Genomic DNA, 22,895 nt, shown 5'->3' with positions numbered 1-22,895 from the left:
CATCTTCCCCGACCACTGGTCCTGTTAGCTAGGGATCATGGGAGTTGTAGGCCAAAACATCTGGAGGGCCGCAGTTTGGGGATGCCTGTCCTAGAAGATGCACAAGCATTGCACACAAGTAGCAGTGACTATTCCTGACTCCGCTTATGAAATCTAGGAGGACTAGCATCTTTCTGACACTAAACAGAAGCTTCTCAGGCTCCGCCTGCCTGCCTGCCTTTGAGGAAGCCCCCTACCCCTCCGACTCCCCTAAGGTGGGAAGGAAGAAACAGCTGAGATACATTCCAGAGTCAGACATCATGATATATCAGCATATCACAGTATTTAGGTGTTGATACATCACAATGTTGAAAACCAGGTATTACCTGGGCCAGGCCTAATGTCCACAATTAATTCGTCCTAAGCAGATAACCTGGATCAATGACCCTCATGTTCCACATGTGGACAGCAGGTTGATGCATATGAGAGTTTGCCATATAAAACTAGCCAGTACCCTAGGCTTTCTAGAATCTGTAATTAATTCTTCAGGGTTGAACTAAACTGCCTGCCTCCGTCATAGTCAAGACGACTTTACTAAATGAATGATTCTGTCAAGTGCCAACACATCATAGAAGGAGTTCCAGATAATCCTAATTGTTTTATCTGATGCCACATCCAATTTGTTGCCCTCTCCACAAACACCTCCTTCGCCCATTTTTCCTCTGGTGCTTCATTAGCCATACTCGGATCTTTGTGCTTGTTGTGTTCTGCCCTCTGGTGGGTGGTTGTGCTGCTGCTGCTGCTAGAAAAGCAATGCCAGCTATTCCCAGACCTTTTTTTCCAATTATGGAGGAAGGCATTTCCACCTAGATGAAAACAGAAAGTTCTCTAAAGTTGGGGGTGGAGGTGGGGAAGGGTACCTGTGATTTATGCTATGTAGTTGTTGAACACAGTTCACCTTCCTTCCTCAGGAAATCTGCCTATGAATATTCTTAAACATGTATCTATTTAGCCTTGCTTAGTTATGTGTGTGTTTATTTTCCTTAACAGCTTCAGGCTCTTCTCCAGATATGGTCCAAGCTGCCTCCCAGAGAAGCATTAGAGTTATTGGATTTCAATTATCCAGATCAATATGTAAGAGAATACGCAGTGGGCTGTTTAAGGCAGATGAGGTGAGTTTGCTGGCAAGTTTTATTTCAACAACTGACTCATAGAATTAAAATGCAACAACAATGAAAAGACTCAGTGACTTTCACCCTGCATGAAATAAATCCTACAAATTAAGGAGCAGGCAGCCTCTTCAGTGTCCAGCTGTGGGCTAGGCTGCGATCCCAGTTTACTGATCGTATCAGTGGAACTGGAGTGGGTGGTCCTCCTTTGGGAAGTGTTGTCCAGTTGAGACAGAAGAAGGCTTCCTTTGGTATCTGGGTCAAAAGCCTTAAGGAAAGCTGATGGGTTTTTAAAGGTTTGCCTAGAATACAATGCTTTCACACATTACTTAACTGGAGAACTGCTTTGCAAAACTCAGAGAAGTGCAGATTTTGAAGGAGGACAAAGCTTCAGTTTGTGCATTGTTTCAGAAAGTGTGGATTTGGTAGGTTCATCTTTAAATGTGAATTGAATCCATTTTCCCTCCATACCTATGTATGTCACTTATGTCCTCTGTTTACAGTCCTATCCAAACATCTGGGAATAAGCTTCACTGAAAATCGTGAAATGTACTTTTGAGTAAGCATGCTCAAGTTTGCCATGCGTACATCCAATTTGCTCGTGGATGTAAAAACTCTGTATTTTCAAGAAGCTTCTCAGTTGTTGTTTTTTAATTATCTACTTCAAATATTCATGGGCTTAATGCCATTTTTGCTCCAGGAAAGAAATGGGTTATTATCAGTTGCAATGCTGCTATGCTCCTATTTTCCTTGACTTCTCAAGAGTACTGGATGTGATGTACAGCATTTTTGTATTATTTTCAAGGCTAAATTGTTAACAACATATTTTGACTTCAGTAAAATGTAAACAAGGTGATTTGCTCTGTCAGGCTGGTCTAGACTTGTGTAATAAACCAGTACATCTGATAGAGTTGTTCTTAGTTTTCTTTGAATTCATTCTAGGTATATTCATTATTAACTCCTTGATGTGATCAAATATTTGAATGCCTATGTGATTTTTTTTTGGGGGGGGTGACTTTTCGTTTGACATACTTTTCAGGAGAGCAGTTTTAGTCACTGTACAACATGTTAATTTGTTTGGACATTATTATTATTTTTTGGTTGGGCTGTAAGTAGATGAGAAGAAACCCTTAAATTACAGTGAACTATTTGGTAGTTCAGCAGTGTTTTATTTTGTCACCTGTAATAGTTATTCTTTTTCACAAATAAATGAATGAATAATGTTTCCTCCTTAGGTTAAAACAAAAACAAAAACCCATTACTTCAAATTTCATTTCAAACCCAAACAGCTGCAAACCAGCTTTTTTTAATTAAAAAAAAAAGATGTGGTAAGCACAGGAGAGCCAAAAAGCAGTTACTGAACTTGCCTGATGATCTTTAAGACAAATTCATATGACCGATATTGAATACTTTGTACATCTATCAGAGATATCTGCTATCATGGGCGTACCCAGGATCAAAGCTGGGGGGGCACACCAGCCATGCCCCCCAGCCACCCGATTGACTAGCTGGCAATGACGTGGCCAGGATCCCCCCAGGAGGCATGGTCAACATGCACACACCCCAGAGAAAAGGGGGCCGTTTGCATGGAGCCACCCGCACTTGCACTCCTGCCTCGCCCGCTCCTTTAATGGCAGCAGTGACTAAAAAGATGCAGCAGCAGCAAAGCTGCCTCCGTCGAAGGAAACCTGGATCTGGGCTAACTTCAGCCCACACTCTTTCAAGTCACAGTGAGCACAGCACAGAAAGTGCTGCCCCACAATGCTCCACAGCACTTCATGTATGCAAATGAGGTGCCGCGGAGCATTGTGGGGCAGCACTTTCTGTGCTGTGCTCGCTGTGACTTGAAGGAGTGTGGGCTGAAGTTAGCCCAGGTCCAAGTCCAGGTTTTTTTTGACGGAGGCAGCTTTGCTGCCACTGCCGTTTCGCTTCAGCCAAGCAGGCTGAGGTGGAGCACAGCAGGCAGCACCCCTGCCTGTCCTCTCCAGCTGCCCTGCTTCTAGGGGAGGGCAGCTGCCCCCCTGCCCCATGCTGGGTACGCCCATGATAAATGGTAATAAATGTTGCTGCTGTTGAAATCCTTCTGGTTCCTATCCTTTGCTTTTATTCATTGCACATCATCCCTTTGCTTTATATATCATGAACATGTTTCTAAAGTGATGCATTTCATGTTGAGAATTTCCCTCCTGTTCATTTAATGCATCTTCCCACTACTAAGCTAGTTTCTTGGGTTTTCTTTATCTTTTTCCAGTGATGAAGAACTTTCTCAGTATCTTCTGCAGCTTGTGCAAGTATTGAAATATGAACCTTTTCTCGACTGTGCTCTCTCCAGGTTCCTGCTAGAGAAAGCTCTGGCAAATAGGAGGATAGGACAGGTGCTGTTTTGGCATTTGAGGTAAGGCTTGCTCACCTATTAACATGCACACATATAAATTATCTCTCTTCCACAGAAATCCTGAAGCAATTTACTGATACCATGATTTTGGTGTCCTTGAGACTAGTCGCATCCTCCCTTCATTTATATGTTCTGTCAGAAAAACTGGAAAATGAAGAATCTCCTGTTCTGAGACAGTTTCTCTGCCTTCAAAGAAGAAACAGTCGTAGCCTGTCTATGTAAAATAAGAGGCGCTATTAGGGAGAAGGATACAGTCTGCCATGCCCAGAGGGAGAGTGCTTGAGATTTCCCTTCCAGCTATGCTCTTCCCCAGTCATCTCACTGCCACGTTGAACAGCAGTGAGGAAGGACTTCAGAAAGATGGTAGATGCTGCTGCGGCACTGTAACCCATCAGAAACCCATCTCTCCAGCAAGGCTACAGCATGCATTTCTCCTACTACAAAATAAGCTAACAATGTAGAAGATTGCTAAATAAGCTAACAATGTAGAAGTCAGGGGAAACCCTCCCATATAGGAAGGTGCCTGCCAAAATCTTTGACTCCCACACTGTTTCCTGTATTTTTGACTGACTTCATGACAAGACTCATGTCCACTCATTTTTATTCCTTTTAGCAAGGTATGATTTGAGAGTTCAGAATGCTTAACTTGGAGCATGGGATAGACAGCTGTTTTGCAAAGGAGTTGAGGTCACAGTTGTACCATGCTACCCCAAATGAAAGGGTACATGCCCACCTGACTTTAAATTTCTTTATTTTTAAAACACTGACGTGATATTGTTACATCCCTCATACAACTCCCTAATTATGTAGAATGACTGTGAGAGATGTATTTGTACATGGAGGTTTTTGTTTTTTTTATCTTGTAGATCAGAAGTGCACATACCTGCCATTTCAGTGCAGTTTGGTGTGATACTTGAAGCTTACTGCCGTGGAAGCATTGCTCACATGAAAGTACTTTCCAGACAGGTATTGCTTATTTTAAATCCTTACCTTTAAGTCACTCCTGGAGATGCGGTGATGGTCCAGGTTGCACATCGCACATCGCAGAAACAGTTTATTATGTACATGGAGAATGCTCCCACTTCACTGTTCCCCTATCCTGGCTCAGACAAACCATGATATGAAGCCAAGAACAAAGTATGGCTTAATATTGTGGTTTCAGGGCATAACACTAAGACCAGGGATTATGGTTTGTTGTGTCTGCTCATCCTAGGAGAGGAGCCATCTCCATGTTCATGGTAAACCATTAACAATGGTTTACTGAGACATGCAAATGCTGCCTGTGAATAGGAATGAGATGATAGAGAGAGGATAGATGGGTACTATGATGTATAAGCAGGTGTCCTGGACATAATCTGGAATTTTAGCAGTTAATCTGATAAATCTGATTCTGCCCTTTTGTGTTAGGCTTAAACACCACCTAGCATAGCAGTGCATCTTTGCATGCATGCAATTTTAAAAAAGCACTGGTCTTTGCTAATGAAATAATTTTGAAAATGGTGCTATTTATAGTTGATTTGTAGGTTGGCAAAATTTTAGATGTGTGTGGTTTTTCCCTGTGCAACCACAGTTACTTGAATTCAGCAGCTCTAATGGAATCTGCATTGCAAAAGAAAACCATCTCAACCCTTGCTTTTTCATGCAAAACCATTTGCAGTCGTTTGCGGTCATCAACAGCTATCAGTCAGTCAATCACCCATTTCCACCACCCTTCTGATTGATCCCCCCTCCCCATCCCCACCCCTCCCCACCCCTTCTCTACATAAGTGCCTGGAAACTTCCATTTCACTGTATCTGAAGAAGTGTGCATGCACACGAAAGCTCATACCAAAATAAAAACTTAGTTGGTCTTTAAGGTGCTACTGAAGGAATTTTTTTTTTAAAGAAAACCATTTAGCTTTGGAGTACTGAAAATGTTTTCTTTCTTACAAATGTGTTTGAATGAACTAAAAGGGAATGGGAGTCTTAAGCACATTTCAGCAATGATAGGCTTTGGGACTGTGACATTTCTGTGCACTTTAGAGGAGGAAGTGCATGTCAGTGCAATCAAAGAATGGGCGAAAAAAAATCCCAACTGTGCAAACACGGAAGAAATACAAAGTAGAAATACTTCAAAAAGTTCCTGTTTGTACAGCACAGGTTGCATTTTGTTCCCTTGTTGCTGATGTTTGCACAGCTCCTGGAATTGTGGAAATTAGGGAGCTTTGGGTTTTGACAGATGGCTGACCTGACAGGTCTCCACTGCCTCTCTTCTGTAATCAAACTCCATACAGCTTCCACAGCATCCTGCCAGGCATAAATCAGCTTATCTGTAAGAAAGTTCCAGCCCTTAAACTGTGCCTGATGCATTAAGGTAATTTTTACAGCAAAGAAACAACTGTAAATTTGAAAGTGAATCAGTGCTGGTGGGGAGAAACCTACGCAGCCTCCTATCCCAAACTTAGTTCGCTTAATAATAGGGGAATTTATCTATGTTGGAGCTGCAGAGAGGTGCACAACACTTTTGCAGTGTTAACACTTAATTATTTTCAAGGCGTCCCACTGCTTCCTCCTAGAAACTCCCAACAGTAAGCAGATAACAGTTGAAGATAATTGGGAGAAACGGCAAAGCAGAAGTTGCAGTGGGATCTGTGTTTGTGACCGACGTTTGCCAAAAACAGAGCCTCTATTTTGGCTTGGATTTAGCACGTAAGCTTTCATCTGGGTTTTGAAGGCACAAGGGCAGAGAGAAATAGCTAAGGTTGGGGAGTCTTGTGATCACATTGAAACAATCAGGCATGCATCTGAATAAATGGAATGAGCAAAATATTTTTCTGGTGACCCTGACACACGAGATGACAGAAACATTAAGCTTTTTTCGGATCTAGGTAGTTAAGGATCCTTTTCACATTAAAAAAAGCATCTGTGTGGAAGCTGCTTTTTCACAGCTATATCCCAGGGTGCTAACTTTGTTCCAGATGGGCAATGCAGATGATGGGCGTCCTTTCGATGTCATTGCTGCCCAGTCAGAATCGAGGGTGACAGTCAGATAATGCAGTGTTTTCTGCAAGATCAATCCCTTCCATTTCGATTGACTTAGACTTTGACCTTACAGAGATTTAGAAATTAAAATCTATTTTGCAAATTTATTTCAGGTTGAAGCATTGAATAAGATGAAGACTTTGAATAGTATAATAAAACTGAACGCTGTGAAGCAAAGCAGAGCCAAAGGAAAAGATGCAATGCACACCTGTTTAAAACAAAGGACCTACAAAGAAGCCCTTTCCAATCTCCAGTCCCCTCTGAATCCTTCCGTTTTGCTTTCAGAACTGTAGTAAGTGAAGTGGTCTCTTGCTTTTATGTACGCTGTAGCTCTTAGGTGGAAGCAGACAGGCAGAAGGCTCTTGCTCTTTGACTTCTGTTGGCTGCATTGCTCAGCAGAAGCGTTGGCACACAAGCCGGCATGTGGCTGACAACTCCCTCCTGCTTTGACCTGGCTATGTAAGCAAATCTCTGGCTTCCTAAGGTTAAGATGCCTGTTTTGGTTTGGACTAAAGATTTTTGTGATTGACCTTTCATACTTAAAACGTGTTCTTCCAATATTTCTTGGAAGCTGCCCAGAGTGGCTGGGGAAACCCAACCAGATGGGCGGGGTATAAATAATAAATTATTATTATTACAATATCTTGAATCATCTTGAATCATCATGTCAGCAATCAGTGACTGACCAAAGATATATTAAACTATCAGAAAACCTACCAGTTTAAGGCTATCTCATGTTGGCACAAGCTCCACCAAGCCTGAAAATACGAAGCTAAGGCTGATGCCTTGACAGATGTTCTCTGCGTTCTGCAATGTCACACATTTTCTTTCACACCCACACTTTTCCTTGGGCTTTCAGACCCTAATCCAGATAGGGAGAATATGTGTGTGTAAAAAATGAAATACGTTTTTTAAGTTAATATGGACACTTATTTTCTTGCCTTGGTAGCTGCCAGATAGAGATCCAAGATCTATGGGTTTCAGTGTGGAATTCAATTTATCACTAAGGAGGTTATTCCATACATGCAAGCTTTTCTGCTTGCGTGACGGAACAAACTCATGTCTCCTCCCCGACATGCCATTCTGGGGGTTCTCCCAGCCCTCTAGACTTGATTTGAGAAAGTGGGGGATGATAGCAGGAGCCCTTGTGCTGGCTTCCACTAGTGGAGCAGGTTAGTTGAGTCCCCATATACCCTATATATGTAACATAGCATGCCAACTTGCCAGTGTACCTTATACTGTAGCTGCAAAATGAAAGTTTTTAAAGGCATTTGTCCAAGTTGCAGTGTTCTATTACTGAGTTACCTTCAGAGTTATTTTTACCCTGCTACATTTAGGGGGATTGTTCATTTCCCTTTTTAAGTCACTAACATTATTTATTACACTTTGGCCTAGTGTGGAGAAATGTAAATACATGGACTCTAAAATGAAGCCCTTATGGATTGTATACAACAACAAAGTGTTTGGTGGCGATCTGGTAGGGATCATCTTTAAAAATGGAGATGGTGAGTAAACAAAACAGCTCCCCCCCTTTACTGCTATTATCATAATTGTGCTACTGTTACCACATAATTTTGACACTGCAATCCCTTAGTTTTGTTAAGAGCACTGGATAAATTCTATCGTTTTGGTGCTGTTTGTACCACAATGCAGTGTGGGAAGAAGAGGGTTTATTCATGGCTCCATTTAACTTCACCACTGTAATTAAGGCAGGGGGCGGGGGACTTGTGGCTTTCTAGATATTTCTGGACTACAGCTTCCATCATATAGCTCCCATTATTCTTCACCATTAACCATGGTGGGTGTGGCTGATGTAACATCCAGAAGCCAAAGGTTCTCCATCCCTGAAGTAGAGGTTTGAACAAATTTCCTTGAATTAATTTGTGTTCGTTGCAATCCACATAACACTGTTGGTCTTTAATTCAAATGTCTTAGTGGCAGCTATTTGATAAAATCATGCCTTCCTATTTTGCAGATCTACGGCAAGACATGTTAACACTTCAGATGTTACGCCTGATGGATTTACTTTGGAAAGAGGCTGGTCTAGATCTTCGGTGAGAGTGCCTGCAGTTACTAGATTTTCTGTGTTCTTGCCAAGCTCTTGCTTTTTAGAGATGTATAATTAGACTATGAACATGTTGGGCACTACATACAAATGGCAAAGATGACTGCACTTTTTATATTATTCATTTTTATTTTTTTAAGGTAATTTTTATTCATTTTCCAATTACACATTACAAAAAACAAAACAAAACATCATACAAACACACACAACAATTAAACCAATTATCCTCATCATAACCTTTTCATCTCATCTCTTTTTTGCTCTCATGAGCTTTGTTCTTTTAGGCTTATCTCGCAGTTCCTTATAACTTTGATCTCAGTTCGTAGGATTTATTTTAGTCCTGCAAGTGTCTTTATGATTGTACAGTTTTTCTCAATATAGTCAGTAAATTTACTCCACTTTCTCTGGAACTTTGTCTCTCCCTGATTTCGGATCGCACAAGTCAACTTTGCCAGTTCAGCATAGTCCATCATTTTTGTCTGCCACTCCTCAATAGTTGGAACCTCTTGTGTTTTCCATTTTTGGGCTAATAAAGTTCTCGCCGCAGTTGTGGCATACATAAAGAGTCTCTGGTCCCCCTTAGCAATCTCGTCTCCCATTAGTCCCAACAAAAATGCCTCGGGTTTTTTGGTGAAAGTATATTTAAACATTTTTTCAACTCATTATATAAGTTTTCCCAAAATCTTTTCACTATCTCACATGACCACCACATATGACAAAATTTTGTCCATCTTTCTCTTTACATTTCCAGCATACTCTACTACTTGTCCAATACATCTTGGATAATTTTACTGGTGTTAAATATTTTGAATCATTCGAACTATTAGTCCAACACAATTTTACTTTCGTGGCCAGAGTTCTTGCCTTCTACAATTTTTTGTGTAATATTCAATCGCTAGCAAAATTCAATCGCTAGCAAAGATATCTAGGAGGCAGTACATCTCTCTGCACAGTAACAAGTTCTAGACCTCTCCAGGATCTCTGTAAGTGAGAGCTGGGCCACAGTTGCAAAAAAAAAAAGCACACTTAGCAACAAAATGGGGGAAGATGCTAACCCTGATAAATGGAGCAACTGCAAATACAAGTCAACTTGATTCACCTTTTGTTGTTGTTGTTTAGTCGTTTAGTTGTGTTCGACTCTTCGTGACCCCATGGACCATAGCACGCCAGGCACTCCTGTCTTCCACTGCCTCCCGCAGTTTGGTCAAACTCATGTTGGTAGCTTCGAGAACACTGTCCAACCATCTTGTCCTCTGTCGTCCCCTTCTCCTAGTGCCCTCAATCTTTCCCAACATCAGGGTCTTTTCCAAGGATTCTTCTCTTCTCATGACGTGGCCAAAGTATTGGAGCCTCAGCTTCACGATCTGTCCTTCCAGGGAGCACTCAGGGCTGATTTCCTTAAGATTCATCTAAATAAACTAACTAAATAAGTAAATGTCAGATTACATACAAAAGTTTAAACAAAATGTGTGTGCACATCTTGAATCCTGCTCTTGAAATTTGGTGGTTTCCACTTTTTCCACCTGCAGTCACTTCCCTCTCCAAATCACAGTTTTATTTTACTTACTAAAATAGTTGCATTCTGTTTTAAAACATAAAACCCAAACTAATCAAATTAACATTAAAAACACACACATAAAGAACCCAATATATGAGCTTTGGGAAAGAGCCCTGCAACTTTCAGAAAGGACCCTAAACATACCCTGAAACTGCAAAGATAACCCTGAAGTCAACTTTGCTTGACTTCAGAATAGCCCCAACAGAAAAGAGTCCTGAATAAGCATCTCCCAGAAGGGAAATTCAGAGCTTCAGTGCCATTGTAAAAATGGGCAGCAGTCTAAACGGGTGTGGACCAGAGAATAGGGCGGGAGAGGCAGATGAGAAGTCTATTTGGCTCCCTGCTCCTGCACTAAACTGTGGTTCTTAACATTACATGAGAATAAACAATGTGGCTTCCAAACCCTCTGAAGTGCTTCTGTTGGCCGTTTGTCACATGCTTGGTCTCTTGTCTCCTGGACCAGAGTGTCTTACATAGGAGTATTATTGTGCCGTAAGTTAATACTCTATTTGCTTATTTTACTTGCTACTGTGCACATTGTTTAACAAGGCTAGGAAGTGTATTCCTGACACACCAGATGGTGATCTTGAGCTCATATCTGAAATATTTTTTGTAGGAGTTGAACGAACAGAATGAGCTTCAGACAAACAGCAATAGCCCACGCAGATAAGAGCGGCAGTTGTAAAACAGTGACCCATCAGGCAAATATGCTATTCACAAGGAGGTTCTCTTTAATTATGTCTCTGGTATCAGAAGAATTTAAATATAGATTATTGCAGGAAATTTATTTGCTTCCTTCAGGGTAAACAAATGAGTGTTTATTTTCTCTGAAGTCATATATTGATTTACCATCTCTTTTGGTAACTGGAAAAATATTTGGAGATATTTTTCTTCCAAATAAGCAGCTTGACTTTTACTAAGAGTTAGTTAGGGTAAGGTCTCCCTATCTGGCATATGTCAAACAATAAAAATGAGAATGTTGAGCAGTTGTTTTGCATTTGCTGCCTCCCTAAATGTAGGGTGGAGCTTATAAATCTTGCCCACATACTTTGTTGGCAATCAGCACTGAGTTTGTAAGAGTTATTTGAAATGATTTCTCTGATTCACTCTTATCTGAGGCCGTCTTAAGGAAATGGAGTAGGATGAGGCAATGCAAAGGTTGCTTTTTAAATCTTTCAGGAAATGATTGACCAGCTGTTATACTAAGTGTCTTATATGTCAATCTTTTTTCCAAATGTTAGGGTTTTTGTTTTGTTTTGTTTTAAAAGGAATGGTAGGCTAAATGAACTGAGATAAACTCCATCAGAAATCCTTGTGCTTATTTTTATACCCCCTTTTAATTGCAATGTTGGGGTCTGTAAGAGGAGTTTAGGTTAGCCAAAACCTACAGGAGCTACTGAATACCTTTTTATCTAGGTTGGAGAAAATGGGGCACAGTCTGCTTCTGCTCAGACCAATGTCACCCAGCCATAGAGCCTTCTGCTGGATTTCTCTGCTTGCCACCCCAGCAGATGTTTGTCCAGGCTTTTCTTGGGGGGGGGAGTTGGGAAGGGTGGTCCTCATTAACAATACATCTACATTATATCAATATCCTCCAGATATTTTTTACTATAGCTGCCATCAGCCAGCCAGCCAACATACCCTAATGTTTGGGGATGGTGGTAGTTGTACTCTGAGAATATCTGAAGGGCCCAGGTTGGAGAAGGTTGGTCTAAGGCAGGCACCCCCAAACTCAGCCCTCCAGATGTTTTGGGACTACAACTCCCATCATCATTCCTAGCTAACATGACCAGTAGTTAGGGATGATGGGAATTGTAGTCCCAAAACATCTGGAGGGCCGAGTTTGGGGGTGCCTGGTCTAAGACAATGACTGCATTGAAGCCCTGTTCTCCATAGAGAGGGAAGCAGAAAGCAGAATGACCAGGCCAGCCTCTGAAGATTGGAACTACGGAGTTTTACAATCTGCTGAGAAAGTGGCACACTCTAAGAATTCTCTGCCTGGGAAGGTTCTGGTGCTTAAGTATTCCCCTCCAAGGGAAAAAAAACCTCAAAAATTATGAAACTAAAGAGTCTGCCGAATAAGGTCAATGTATATTCTCATTCTCATACTTTTGTTCAGTATCCTGCTTCATTACCAAAAGAGGTCACTGCAAGGAGGAACAGGATTCTTGTGACTCAGTCTCCAAATGCTTGGGGCTCACATTGCTAACACCTCCAGAGCATTGGTGATGGCTATGCACCCTTTCAGACAAATGGAGAGAAGGTGATCTTACCTGGCTTTCCCTGCCTTCAGTTCCTTGGTCTGGCACTACCATATCTGCTTTTGGTCCAGTTTTGACAATGATGTCTACAAAGTGGGTACAGATGTGTGTCAACAGACTAATTCTAATTAATAGGGTAAAAGGTAAAGGGGACAGGGTGGCACTGTGGTCTAAACCACTGAGCCTCTTGGGCTTTGTTGATCAGAAGGTTGGCGATTCAAATCTGCGCAACAGGGTGAGCTCCTGTTGCTTTATCCCACCTTCTGCCAACCTAGCAGTCTGAAAGCACACCAGTGCAAGTAGATAAATATGTACCACTGCAGCAGGAAGCTAAATGGTGTTTCCGTGCGCTCTGGCTTCCATCACGGTGTTCCGTTGTGCCAGAAGTAGTTTAGTCATGCTGGCCACATAACCCAGAAAGCTGTCTGTGGACAAATGCTGTCCATAGACAGACCGCAACCCCATAGTCACTTTTGACTGGGCTTAAGCATCCAGGGGACCTTTACCTTTACCTTTAATTAATAGGGTTGACAACTTTTTCCCTTTTTATATTGGCAGAAATTCAGCACATATTATTCTGTTAGCATGGAGGTGGAAGTGGCAGGTTAAAGCCTCACCTGTTGAATTTCTGCCTGCCATGTAACCATTAAAGGATTGATCTTCTGTTAAAGAAAAAGGAACAACACTAATAATGAGCAATAAGTTTCCTTTTTATTGTTAAAAATGTGGCATGGAAAGGAAATATATATGGAACAAATAAAAGCAGGCAAAAGGACACCAAATCAGGGAATAATGATACAGACAGTGGTAAATATAATACATTTAATGGGTTCTAGGGTGCTCCAATAACCAGGCCTTTGGGAAATGGCAAGATCAGCATCATGAAGTTCTGTGTAATGCAAGCAATTTATTCCTGAGCTGACCCATCCTCTCTACTCCACACTCCCAACAATCCAAGAAGGGAAGAATAAAGTTATGCATTGTGGAGGCTGATAAACAAAACATGTAGCAAACTTAGAGTTGCCATGTGTCCTCTTTTTCCAGGACATGTCCTCTTTTTGATGGGTGTGTATATAATGAGAGTCGTCATAGCGATCCATAGTTAAAAGTAGAAGTCGGCAAATGTGCCCTCTTTTTTGCTCTTCAACATATGGCAACAAGCCTGTGGTAAAATCTTGTCTTTGTTACAAAGAAGGTTATAAATTCAAAGATTAATTCTGATGTAAGAAAAGCACCAAACCACATCAAATTTATTTGAAAGAGTCAGGGCTTGAACTGACGGGGGACCTTAGGGGGACATTGCAGAAGGAAAATAGCAGTCATTTCTCAGGGTGGCTTATAGATCTGTCAGTAGGCTATCTTTATATAGTTCTTTTATAGGGACGAAAGAATCCCCCTGACAGATGTTGAAGGCAAGGATGAGGTGGACCAGGGCCCTGAGGATTTGTCCCCAGCTTGACTCCTGTCAAGCTGTCTCTCTGACGAGGATGTTTTTTCCTCTGGTTGTGAGCTTACCATCCTCAGGGGGGCTGAGCAGCTTTCATCATTGCCTGCTTTTGAAGGGGAAGTTGTTGGAAGCGTGCCCAGCGAAAACTGCAAGTAAGGGTGGGTTGAAATGTCACGAAGTGCAGGAGGCAGCAAGCGTCACACTTTAACCTCACAATACCCGCCCAGGTCGTGATAAGGGCTCAAATGCACTTCCTTAGATCGCAGCAGCAGGAGTTTCAGAAGTGCAGCTGCTGTGTGATCGCCTAGAGTTGGTGGTGGGATTCAGCATTATTATTATTATTATTATTATTATTATTATTATTATTATTATTATTATAATGTGGGGAAATGTTGAATTGAGCATGATGGCACAGATTGGGAAAGGGTGTCCCTCCAGATGTTGTTTGCTGTGTTTGTAGACGTGATGGGAAGTGGAGACAAAAGAACATCTGAATAGCCAGAGGTTTGCCAGCCCTGCAGTGTAGGAAACTTAGAGCAAGTGGGGAGGAGGATAGCTGGACTTCTACTCTGAGCATTTTTGAAAATGGAACTGTCCAATGAACATGGCTTGGCTGTGTTTGCATTAACATTCAGCTTCCTAAGTGATGGAGTAACAGCTTCTCATTGTTTAACTCTGCATTGATCATTAGTTTTAAAGACAATGAATTGAACTTTGTGGGGAATGTTCTACAAAAGGAATGCTTACAATCTGTAAAAGGTTGTTTATTTGAAAATCAAGCTGAGATTGAGCTTTTATCTGTTTAATTATCTTATAATGTTCTAAAGGTAAAGGGACCCCTGACCATTAGGTCCAGTCGTGACCGACTCCAGGGTTGTGGCGCTTATCTTGCGTTATTGGCCGAGAGAGCCGGCGTACAGCTTCCAGGTCATGTGGCCAGCATGACTAAGCCGCTTCTGGCGAACCAGAGCAGCACACGCTTACCTTCCCGCTACCTGTTTATCTACTTGCACTTTGATGTGCTTTTGAACTGCTACCGTGTTTCCCCTTTTTTAAGACACCGTCTTATAACTTTTTTCCCTCAAAAAAACACACAGTGGCTTATTTTCAGGGGGTGTCTTTTTTTAAAAAAAAAAGTGCTGGTACAACTGGGACCCACTGGCTCAGGATGCTCGGTGCTCTCTTCTGCACATTGCTGGGCGCGTTGTTGGCGCTGCCAGTTCCGAGCGCCTGCAGGGTGGGGTGGGGGTGGCAGTGCTTTAAACCCCCAACCCTGTAGAAAGCAATGGAAGTTATGGACTGTAACAATCCTTAAGAGGCGCAGGTCTTAAAAAACCCCTGGTATCACCCTTGAAGCACAGCCTTCCAAAGTCAGGGGGGAATAGGTCTGTTTAGACAAAGGAAAGGATCGGGGGTGATTCTGTGCCCTGGGACCCACAGAACTACTTTAAAAATCCCAACCTGGGGGGGGGGGTCAAATAGTGAAGCCCCATAGCCCTGTAGCAACAGAAGGCACATTCTGAAGCACCCGAGCTGTTCGGTTCCATAAAAAATCCAGGAATTGTAAAATTAACAACAATAATGGGGGGGCACTCTATCCAAAGAGTTAAGAAGGAATGGGAAAGTGTTGAGTTATATATGGAAAAATATGGAAAGGAAAGTTAGTTAAAGATAAAAAATAAATAATTATCGCAAGGGAAAAAATAACATCATAAAGGGTAATAATATTAAATATAAAATAGACAACACAACAGAAAAAGCAAGTATATGACTAAATGAGATCGCACAGGAGTGAGGGAAGTGGGGAGAGAGGGAGGGGGGTAAGGAATGGAAGGAGGCAATGGTTGGAGGAGGGTATAGGGGGATGAATTAAAGGAAAATTAAGACTGAGAAGCGCATGGTTTTTGTTTTTTAAAGATGCAAAGGCTTGCAATCAGCCAAAGTATAGAGCCCAACTTCTAGGAGACTGCGATCTACTTGCGGATTTATAAACTGGAGGTGATCTACCCCCGTTATATTGGTGTTCAGGTCAGAGTTGTTTTTAGAGAGAGGAAATATCCCATTTTTGAGGTTAAAGTAAAAGTTCCTGACCTTTTTTTTATAATGAGGAAATGCTGCTAAAACTCCGTTCTTCATTCCACGAAGGGGAGAGGGGGCGGGGCCGGGTGCTCAAAGACAAAAGAAATGGAAAAGGAGATAGCGATCAAATCCAGCCTCGCATTCATGCAGCCGTCGGGAGAGGCAGGGGCTGCAGCCGAGTGCTGCTTCACAAACAAACGGGGGAAAGTGCTTAGAACCCAGAGAATCCAGCTGAAAAACACGAAGCAGCAACAGCAATTGCACACACACCATCCCAAGCCAGCACAGTAACCAAGTCCCAAAAGCAAGAAAGGACTCAGCAAACACTGCTGCGGCCGGCGTTGCTGCTGCTGACTCGGGGAGCTCAGTGATCTCTTCCGCACAGCGCCTATCACTATGGCTTATTTTCGGGGTACGGTTTATATTTCTCAAATGCTTAGAAATGCTGCTATGGCTTATTTTATGACTACGCCTTAAAAAGGGGGAAACACGGTAGGTTGGCAGGAGCTGGGACCGATCAACGGGAGCCCACTCCGTTGGGGGGATTCGAACTGCCGACCTTCTGATCGGCAAACCCTAGGCTCAGTGGTTTAACCTACAGTGCCACCTGCGTATAATGTTCTAATCCTCCCCAAAAGTTGCATTGTATATCCTACTCTGTAGGCTCCGGGTAATTGATTATTATTTTTTTTATAAAAAACAACAACCAAACTTCATTCCACTTCAGGCAATTCTGCCATCCTTTATCCCGTCCCTTTAACAGAAAATCAAATTTATACCACAAATACCAAATAAAAATCCATTCCAGTGCCATTCACAACATGGAACTATCCAGCCCCTAAAGCCTGGAGAACTTCTTCATTCAACTGCCCCATCCTGTGAATCCATTTTTCAGAATCCAGATGCTTTATCCTTCCACCATTGTATTCCTTGCTAAAGTAAGTAACCTCATCTCATGAAGCTCCCCAAATGACTCTCCAAGTGGCTGCTGCACCGGAAGCTATTTCATGCCTTTTAAGTACAAAAGTACTTTTAAGTACAAATTGGCAAGATCCACTTGTGAGATGCGAATGGGGCCTATACATTAAAGTGACTGAATTTCCCTACAAAATCAATAAGGGTTAGGCTCTTGCTTCTGCGTACACTGCAAAGAGTTTCTCTTTTGTGCAGGTGAAGTCTGCATGCTGCTGCTTCCACCTGGTCCGTAAGGCCAACATACCATTGTAGCAGCTTGGAAGGAATAAATAAAAGAAATAGCACCATCTGTTGTCAGAATATTAGAACTTCAAGTCTATGATTTTTCTCCTTCTGCTTTGAAATGCTAGAACTTGGACAGCATGTTGTGTTGAGTTTCCAATAGTTGTTTCTTTTTTAATTAACCTATATATTTGTCCCGAGAAATATTTTTAAGCATGTTTCTGATTTGTTTATAATTTCTCTGTTTCCCTCAGAATATTGCCTTATGGATGTTTAGCAACAGGAGATCATTCTGGCTTAATTGAGGTTGTTTCTACTTCTGAGACAATTGCAGACATTCAGCTAAATAGTAGCAATGTTGCTGCTGCTGCTGCATTCAACAAAGATGCTCTCTTAAATTGGCTTAAAGAATACAATTCCGGGTAAGCTGTAACTTTATTTTTACAATATTGGATTTTTCATAAAACATTGACATCTCACAGTTCACACAAATGACCTTTACAGTGCATTAGAGGTGAGCTATCATAATTTGTATGTTGGTGTTGCGATCTGTTAGCACAGGTCCTGAGTACTTTCTCCAAGAAGCATATTGCAAAACAAGATATTTAACAGAAGCCATAAACTAATGCAAGTTAGTGAATGGAACTAAATTCAGCTGAACAAGATTACAAAGGGTGATTTAACTCATAAAGATTAAAGCTGGAAACACACACACACACCTCCCTGCCTTTCTTCTAATTAAAAAGCAGCACCTCCCTGACATTATTTCCCAGGAAAATAAATCCCAAAAGATCCTCATTGTGTCAGGCTCTGTGGGACTCCTGACTTCCACCCTTGTGAAACTTTTCAACACATCCAGAATTCCATGTTGGAATCTGGTCTATCAGGCATAAAGGATGCTCTGATCTTTCATGACATCCAGGGAGGGAGGGAGAGATCATTTCTTTTTTTTTTTAGATAGATATTTATTGATTTTCACAATAGAAAAGTGATTTACAAAGGTTTAGAAGGGATGGGGGAAATACAAAAAAGCAAAAATACAAAAGTCAGGAAAAACAGAAAAAACCAGAAAATAAAAAAGAAAAAATAGAAAACTATATAACTTATCTTTATCACAGTGTATATTGGGACCTCCTCGGGTTCCCGTCCCTGTGTTTCTCAAACACACTTCCAATTTAGCAAATTCTACCTCTAAATATTCACTTTTTAATACTAAATTCTTATTTTCTATTCTAAAATAACCTCTTTTACCTAATCCACAGATTTATTTACCACTTAATTTCTATTCTTAAAATATTACTTTAGCGTATTTTTTAAAATACAATTTAAAATCTTTCCACTCTTCTTCAATTGCTTGTTCTCCCTGGTTACGGATTCGTCCGGTCATCTCTGCCAATTCCATAAATTCCATCATCTTCATCTGCCATTCATCAATCGTTGGTAACGTTTGCTGCTTCCAGTATTTAGCGATCAACAGTCTCGCAGCTGCAGTGGCATACATGAAAAAGGATACCTTTCTCTTGGGAATCTCCTTCCCTACAATGCCCACTAGGAATGCCTCTGGTCTCTTCACCAATGTGCCTTTTAGCACTTTCTTAAGTTCATTATAAATCTTATTCCAGAAGTCATTCACCAGTGGACATGTCCACCACATGTGGTAAAATGAACCTATTTCTTTCTTACATTTCCAACATTTATTGTCATTGTTGTGGTAAATCTTTGCTAGCTTTTCTGGTGTAAGGTACCATCTGTACATCATTTTCATTATATTCTCCTTTAATAAACTACACGCAGTAAATCTAATATTTTCCTTCCACAACTTTTCCCAATCCTCTATCATAATATTATGTCCCACATCCTTTGCCCACAAAATCATAGCATTTTTAGTTTGTTCATCTTTTGTATGCCATTCTAGCAGCAATTTATACATTCTCGAAAGTATTTTCGTCTTAGGTTCTAACAATTCTGTTTCCACCTTTGACCTCTCAATTTGAAAGCCAATTACTCTATCCATTTTAAACGCTTCATTTATCTGATGGTATTGGAGCCAATCATCCAATTTACCTTTCAACTCCTCATATGTTTTTAATTTAAATTGGTCTCCATCTTGAATCAACAAATCTCTATATTTCAACCAACCGGTCTCCATATTTAATCTTTTGCGAACCTTGGCCTCCAAAGGCGAGAGCCAATTTGGCGTTTTTCTTTCTAATAAATCTTTATATCTGGACCAAACCTTGAACAGTGAATTTCTAACAATGTGCCTTTTAAAACTTCCATGGGCCTTAACCTTATCGTACCACACATATGCATGCCAACCATGAACATTATCATAACCTTCTAAGTCCAAAATATCAGCGTTTTCCAATGTAAACCACTCTTTCAACCAGCAAAAGGCAGCTGCTTCATAGTAAATTTTAAAATCAGGTAGAGAGAAGCCTCCTCTTTGTTTATCATCAGTCAATATCTTATATTTGATTCTTGGCTTCTTCCCTTGCCATATAAATTTTGATAGCACCTTTTGCCATTCTTTAAAACAACTCAGCTTTTCAATTATTGGTAATGATTGAAATAAAAACAACATCTTTGGCAATACATTCATCTTAATCGTTGCTATACGGCCCAATAAAGACAATTTCAGGTTGGTCCACGTTTCTAAATCCTTCTTAACTTCATTCCATAATTTCACATAATTATCTTTAAACAAATTTAAATTTTTTGCAGTCATATACACTCCAAGGTATTTCACTTTTTTAACAAAAGATAAACCAGTTGTTTCTTGCAATTTCTCTCTCTCTTCCTTATTCAAATTTTTATCTAGTACTTTAGTTTTGGATTTATTCAATTTGAAACCTGCTACCCTTCCAAACTCTTGAATAACTTCCAGAGCCCTCTGTACACTGGACTCTGGCTCTTGTAAAGTTAACACCAAATCATCCGCAAAGGCTTTAAGTTTATATTGTCTCTTCCCTACAGTTACACCTTTTATTTCATCATCTTTTCTAATCCTGTCAAGCAGGACTTCCAGGACCGATATAAAAAGCAAAGGAGAGAGAGGGCACCCTTGTCTTGTACCTTTCTCAATTCTAATCTCATCTGACACCATATTATTCACGATTATCTTAGCTTTTTGCTCTGAATAGATTGCTTTTACTCCATTCAGAAAACCATTGCCCATTCCCATTTTTTCTAAATTTCTTTTTAGAAATAGCCAAGAAATATTGTCAAACGCCTTTTCCGCATCTATAAACATAAGAATGGCTTTTTTGTTTATCTTCTGCTCCAGCATTTCCAAAATGTCAACTATATTCCTAATATTATCTTTCAAATGCCTCCCCAGAAGGAAGCCAGCTTGATCTTGATGTATAAAGTCTTTCAAAACCTTTTTCAATCTGGAGGCTAAAATGTTAGCAAATATTTTATAATCCACATTAAGTAGGGATATTGGGCGATAATTCTTAACTTGCGTTCTATCCGTGTCCGGTTTTGGTATCAGAGTAATGTAAGCCTCTTTCCAAGATTCAGGGGCCTCTCCTCCATTCAAAATTTCATTGCATAAATCCTTCAAAGGTTGAACTAACCAATCTTTCATTGTCTTATAATATGCATCTGTCAAACCATCCGGTCCTGGGGTCTTGCCCGACTGCATTTGTTGTATAGCATATTCCACTTCTTGCGTTGATATCTGTTGAGACAGTAGGGATTTGTTCTCTTCTGGGATTTTATGCAGCCCAAATTTGTCCAAGAATTGCTCCACTTCCTCTTTATTTTGATTTTCCTGTTTATACAATTGTTTAAAATACTTCTGAAAAGCTTTTTGTATCTCTGTCGGGTGCTCCAGATGCTTTCCATCTTGCACTAAACTTACAATAGTGTTCAATTTCTGCCTCTTCTTCAATTGCCATGCCAGTAACTTTCCACATTTATTTGCTGACTCAAAGGCTTTCTGTTTCATCCATTTAATTTTAGATTCAATTTCTTGATTCATCAATTTAGAAAATTGAACTTGCAATGCCTTAATCTCTTTCTGCACCTGTTGATTTTTAGGATTTTCCCTCAATTTCTTTTCTTTTTCTTTCATTTGATTTAGAATCTTTTCTTTATTTGCATTGGCTTCTTTTTTCTTTATAGCATTTTGTTGGATTAGAAATCCTCTCATCACAGCTTTGCTGGCATCCCATACAATTTTTTTCTCCGTTGTAGACCTTAAATTTATCTCAAAATAATCTTTCAATACTTTTTGGGCTTTCTCCACTACTTTCTCATTTCTTGTTAACGCGTCGTTCATTCTCCATCTGAAAGTTCCCTGGAGAGATACCCTTAGATCTAATAGTACAGCATTATGGTCGGAGCAAGTTCTTGGGCAGATCTCAACATTGTTTATTTTTGGTCCTAACTCTCTTGTAATCCATATGTAATCGAGACGACTCCACGATTGTTGAGAATTTGAGAAAAAAGTCTGGTCTTTTTCCAATGGATTTTTCAATCTCCAAGTATCAATCAGATCAAAATTTTCAATCAAATCAAAGAAAGACTTTAGTAGTCTTCCTTCTTTGGTGCAAGACTGTCTTTGTGATCTGTCCATTAATGTAGAGACCACTCCATTCATGTCTCCCATTAAGCATAATTTGTAATCCAAATAGTCCAAGAGTTTGTTATGCAATTTCTTAAAAAACTCCGATTTTCCATCATTTGGTGCATAAACTCCCAGAATCAACAATTTTTCGCCTTGCGATGAGATTTCCACTGCTACGTATCTCCCTTCTTCATCTTTAAATATTAACTTTGGCTTTAATTTTTCTTTCACGTAAATCACCACACCTCTCTTTTTGACATCATCCGAAGAAATAAATTCTTCTCCAAATTTATTATTCTTTAAAAGTCTTTGATGTGCTCTTGTAATATGAGTTTCCTGAAGGCATATTATGTCCAATCTTTGTTTTGCTAAGGTATGGTAAACTTCATTCCTTTTCCGTTTTAAATTCAAGCCATTCGAATTCCACGACAAAATCCTCAGTGACATCTCTAAATTGCTGCCGCAGCTCCTGCTCCCAAGAAGGAATCTGAATCCAACTCAATCGGGTGTCCTGGTTGGCCCGGGGTGGAGGTTGCTAACCCAACTCTTGACAACTCTCTCTCGTGTTGCTGAAGAAATTCTCTCTTCTGCTGTTCTGACCTGATCTTTATCTTTTTCTGTTGAAATTGAAAATTCAAGCCCTCCGGCAATTCCCACTTATAATTGATCCCTTGTCTCTTCAAGATGGCTACCAAATCCGAATATTGGGATCTCAGGTCCAAAAATAATTTTGGAAGGTCTTTAAAAATTATTATTGGCGCTCCTTGCACCTTTAAGGTCTTCTCGTAGTGTAGGCCCAGAATTCTATCTCTTTGTTCTCTTGTTTGAAATGACACCAAGCAATCACTAATCAGTTTCTTGTCTCCTTTTGATTTTGCTCCAAACCTAAATGCTTTTATCATTTGTCCTTCTAGCTCTTCCTTTGATAGGTTCCAGGCCTTCACAAATTCTTCAATTATTGCCTCTTTCAGATCACTCTTCTCAATATTTGGGAACGCTCTTATCCTGAGATTCCCTTCTTTTTGACGTAGTTGTACAAAAGCTAAGTCCACTTTGGTCTTGTAGGCTTGCTTCTCCAAGTCAGGTACCTTTTCCTCCTCGAGATGGTCCAGTCTCTTCTCCACACCAGTCACCTGTGCTCTCACCTG

The 22,895-nt window shown here is 40.5% G+C and overlaps 1 protein-coding gene across 4 annotated transcripts in view; it reads left to right on the top strand.

Annotated features, from left to right (window-relative positions):
• The window catches only part of PIK3CB (phosphatidylinositol-4,5-bisphosphate 3-kinase catalytic subunit beta), an 86,125-nt gene that overhangs the window by 54,991 nt on the left and 8,239 nt on the right, over positions 1-22,895 (top strand). For all 4 annotated transcript variants that reach the window (XM_035132808.3, XM_088670814.1, XM_035132809.3 and 1 more), the window contains 7 exons: positions 1,030-1,151; positions 3,400-3,543; positions 4,410-4,509; positions 6,678-6,856; positions 7,960-8,069; positions 8,540-8,618; positions 17,426-17,593. In XM_035132808.3, coding sequence (XP_034988699.1) covers positions 1,030-1,151; positions 3,400-3,543; positions 4,410-4,509; positions 6,678-6,856; positions 7,960-8,069; positions 8,540-8,618; positions 17,426-17,593 — 902 coding nt within the window. The remainder of the gene's footprint in view (positions 1-1,029; positions 1,152-3,399; positions 3,544-4,409; positions 4,510-6,677; positions 6,857-7,959; positions 8,070-8,539; positions 8,619-17,425; positions 17,594-22,895) is intronic.

The sequence above is a fragment of the Zootoca vivipara genome, chromosome 5 (assembly GCF_965207765.1).
Source record: "Zootoca vivipara chromosome 5, rZooViv2.hap1.1, whole genome shotgun sequence".
NCBI classification, from domain to species: domain Eukaryota; kingdom Metazoa; phylum Chordata; class Lepidosauria; order Squamata; family Lacertidae; genus Zootoca; species Zootoca vivipara.
Note: the sequence above shows the minus strand (reverse complement) of the source record. Positions and strands in the feature narration are given on the sequence as shown.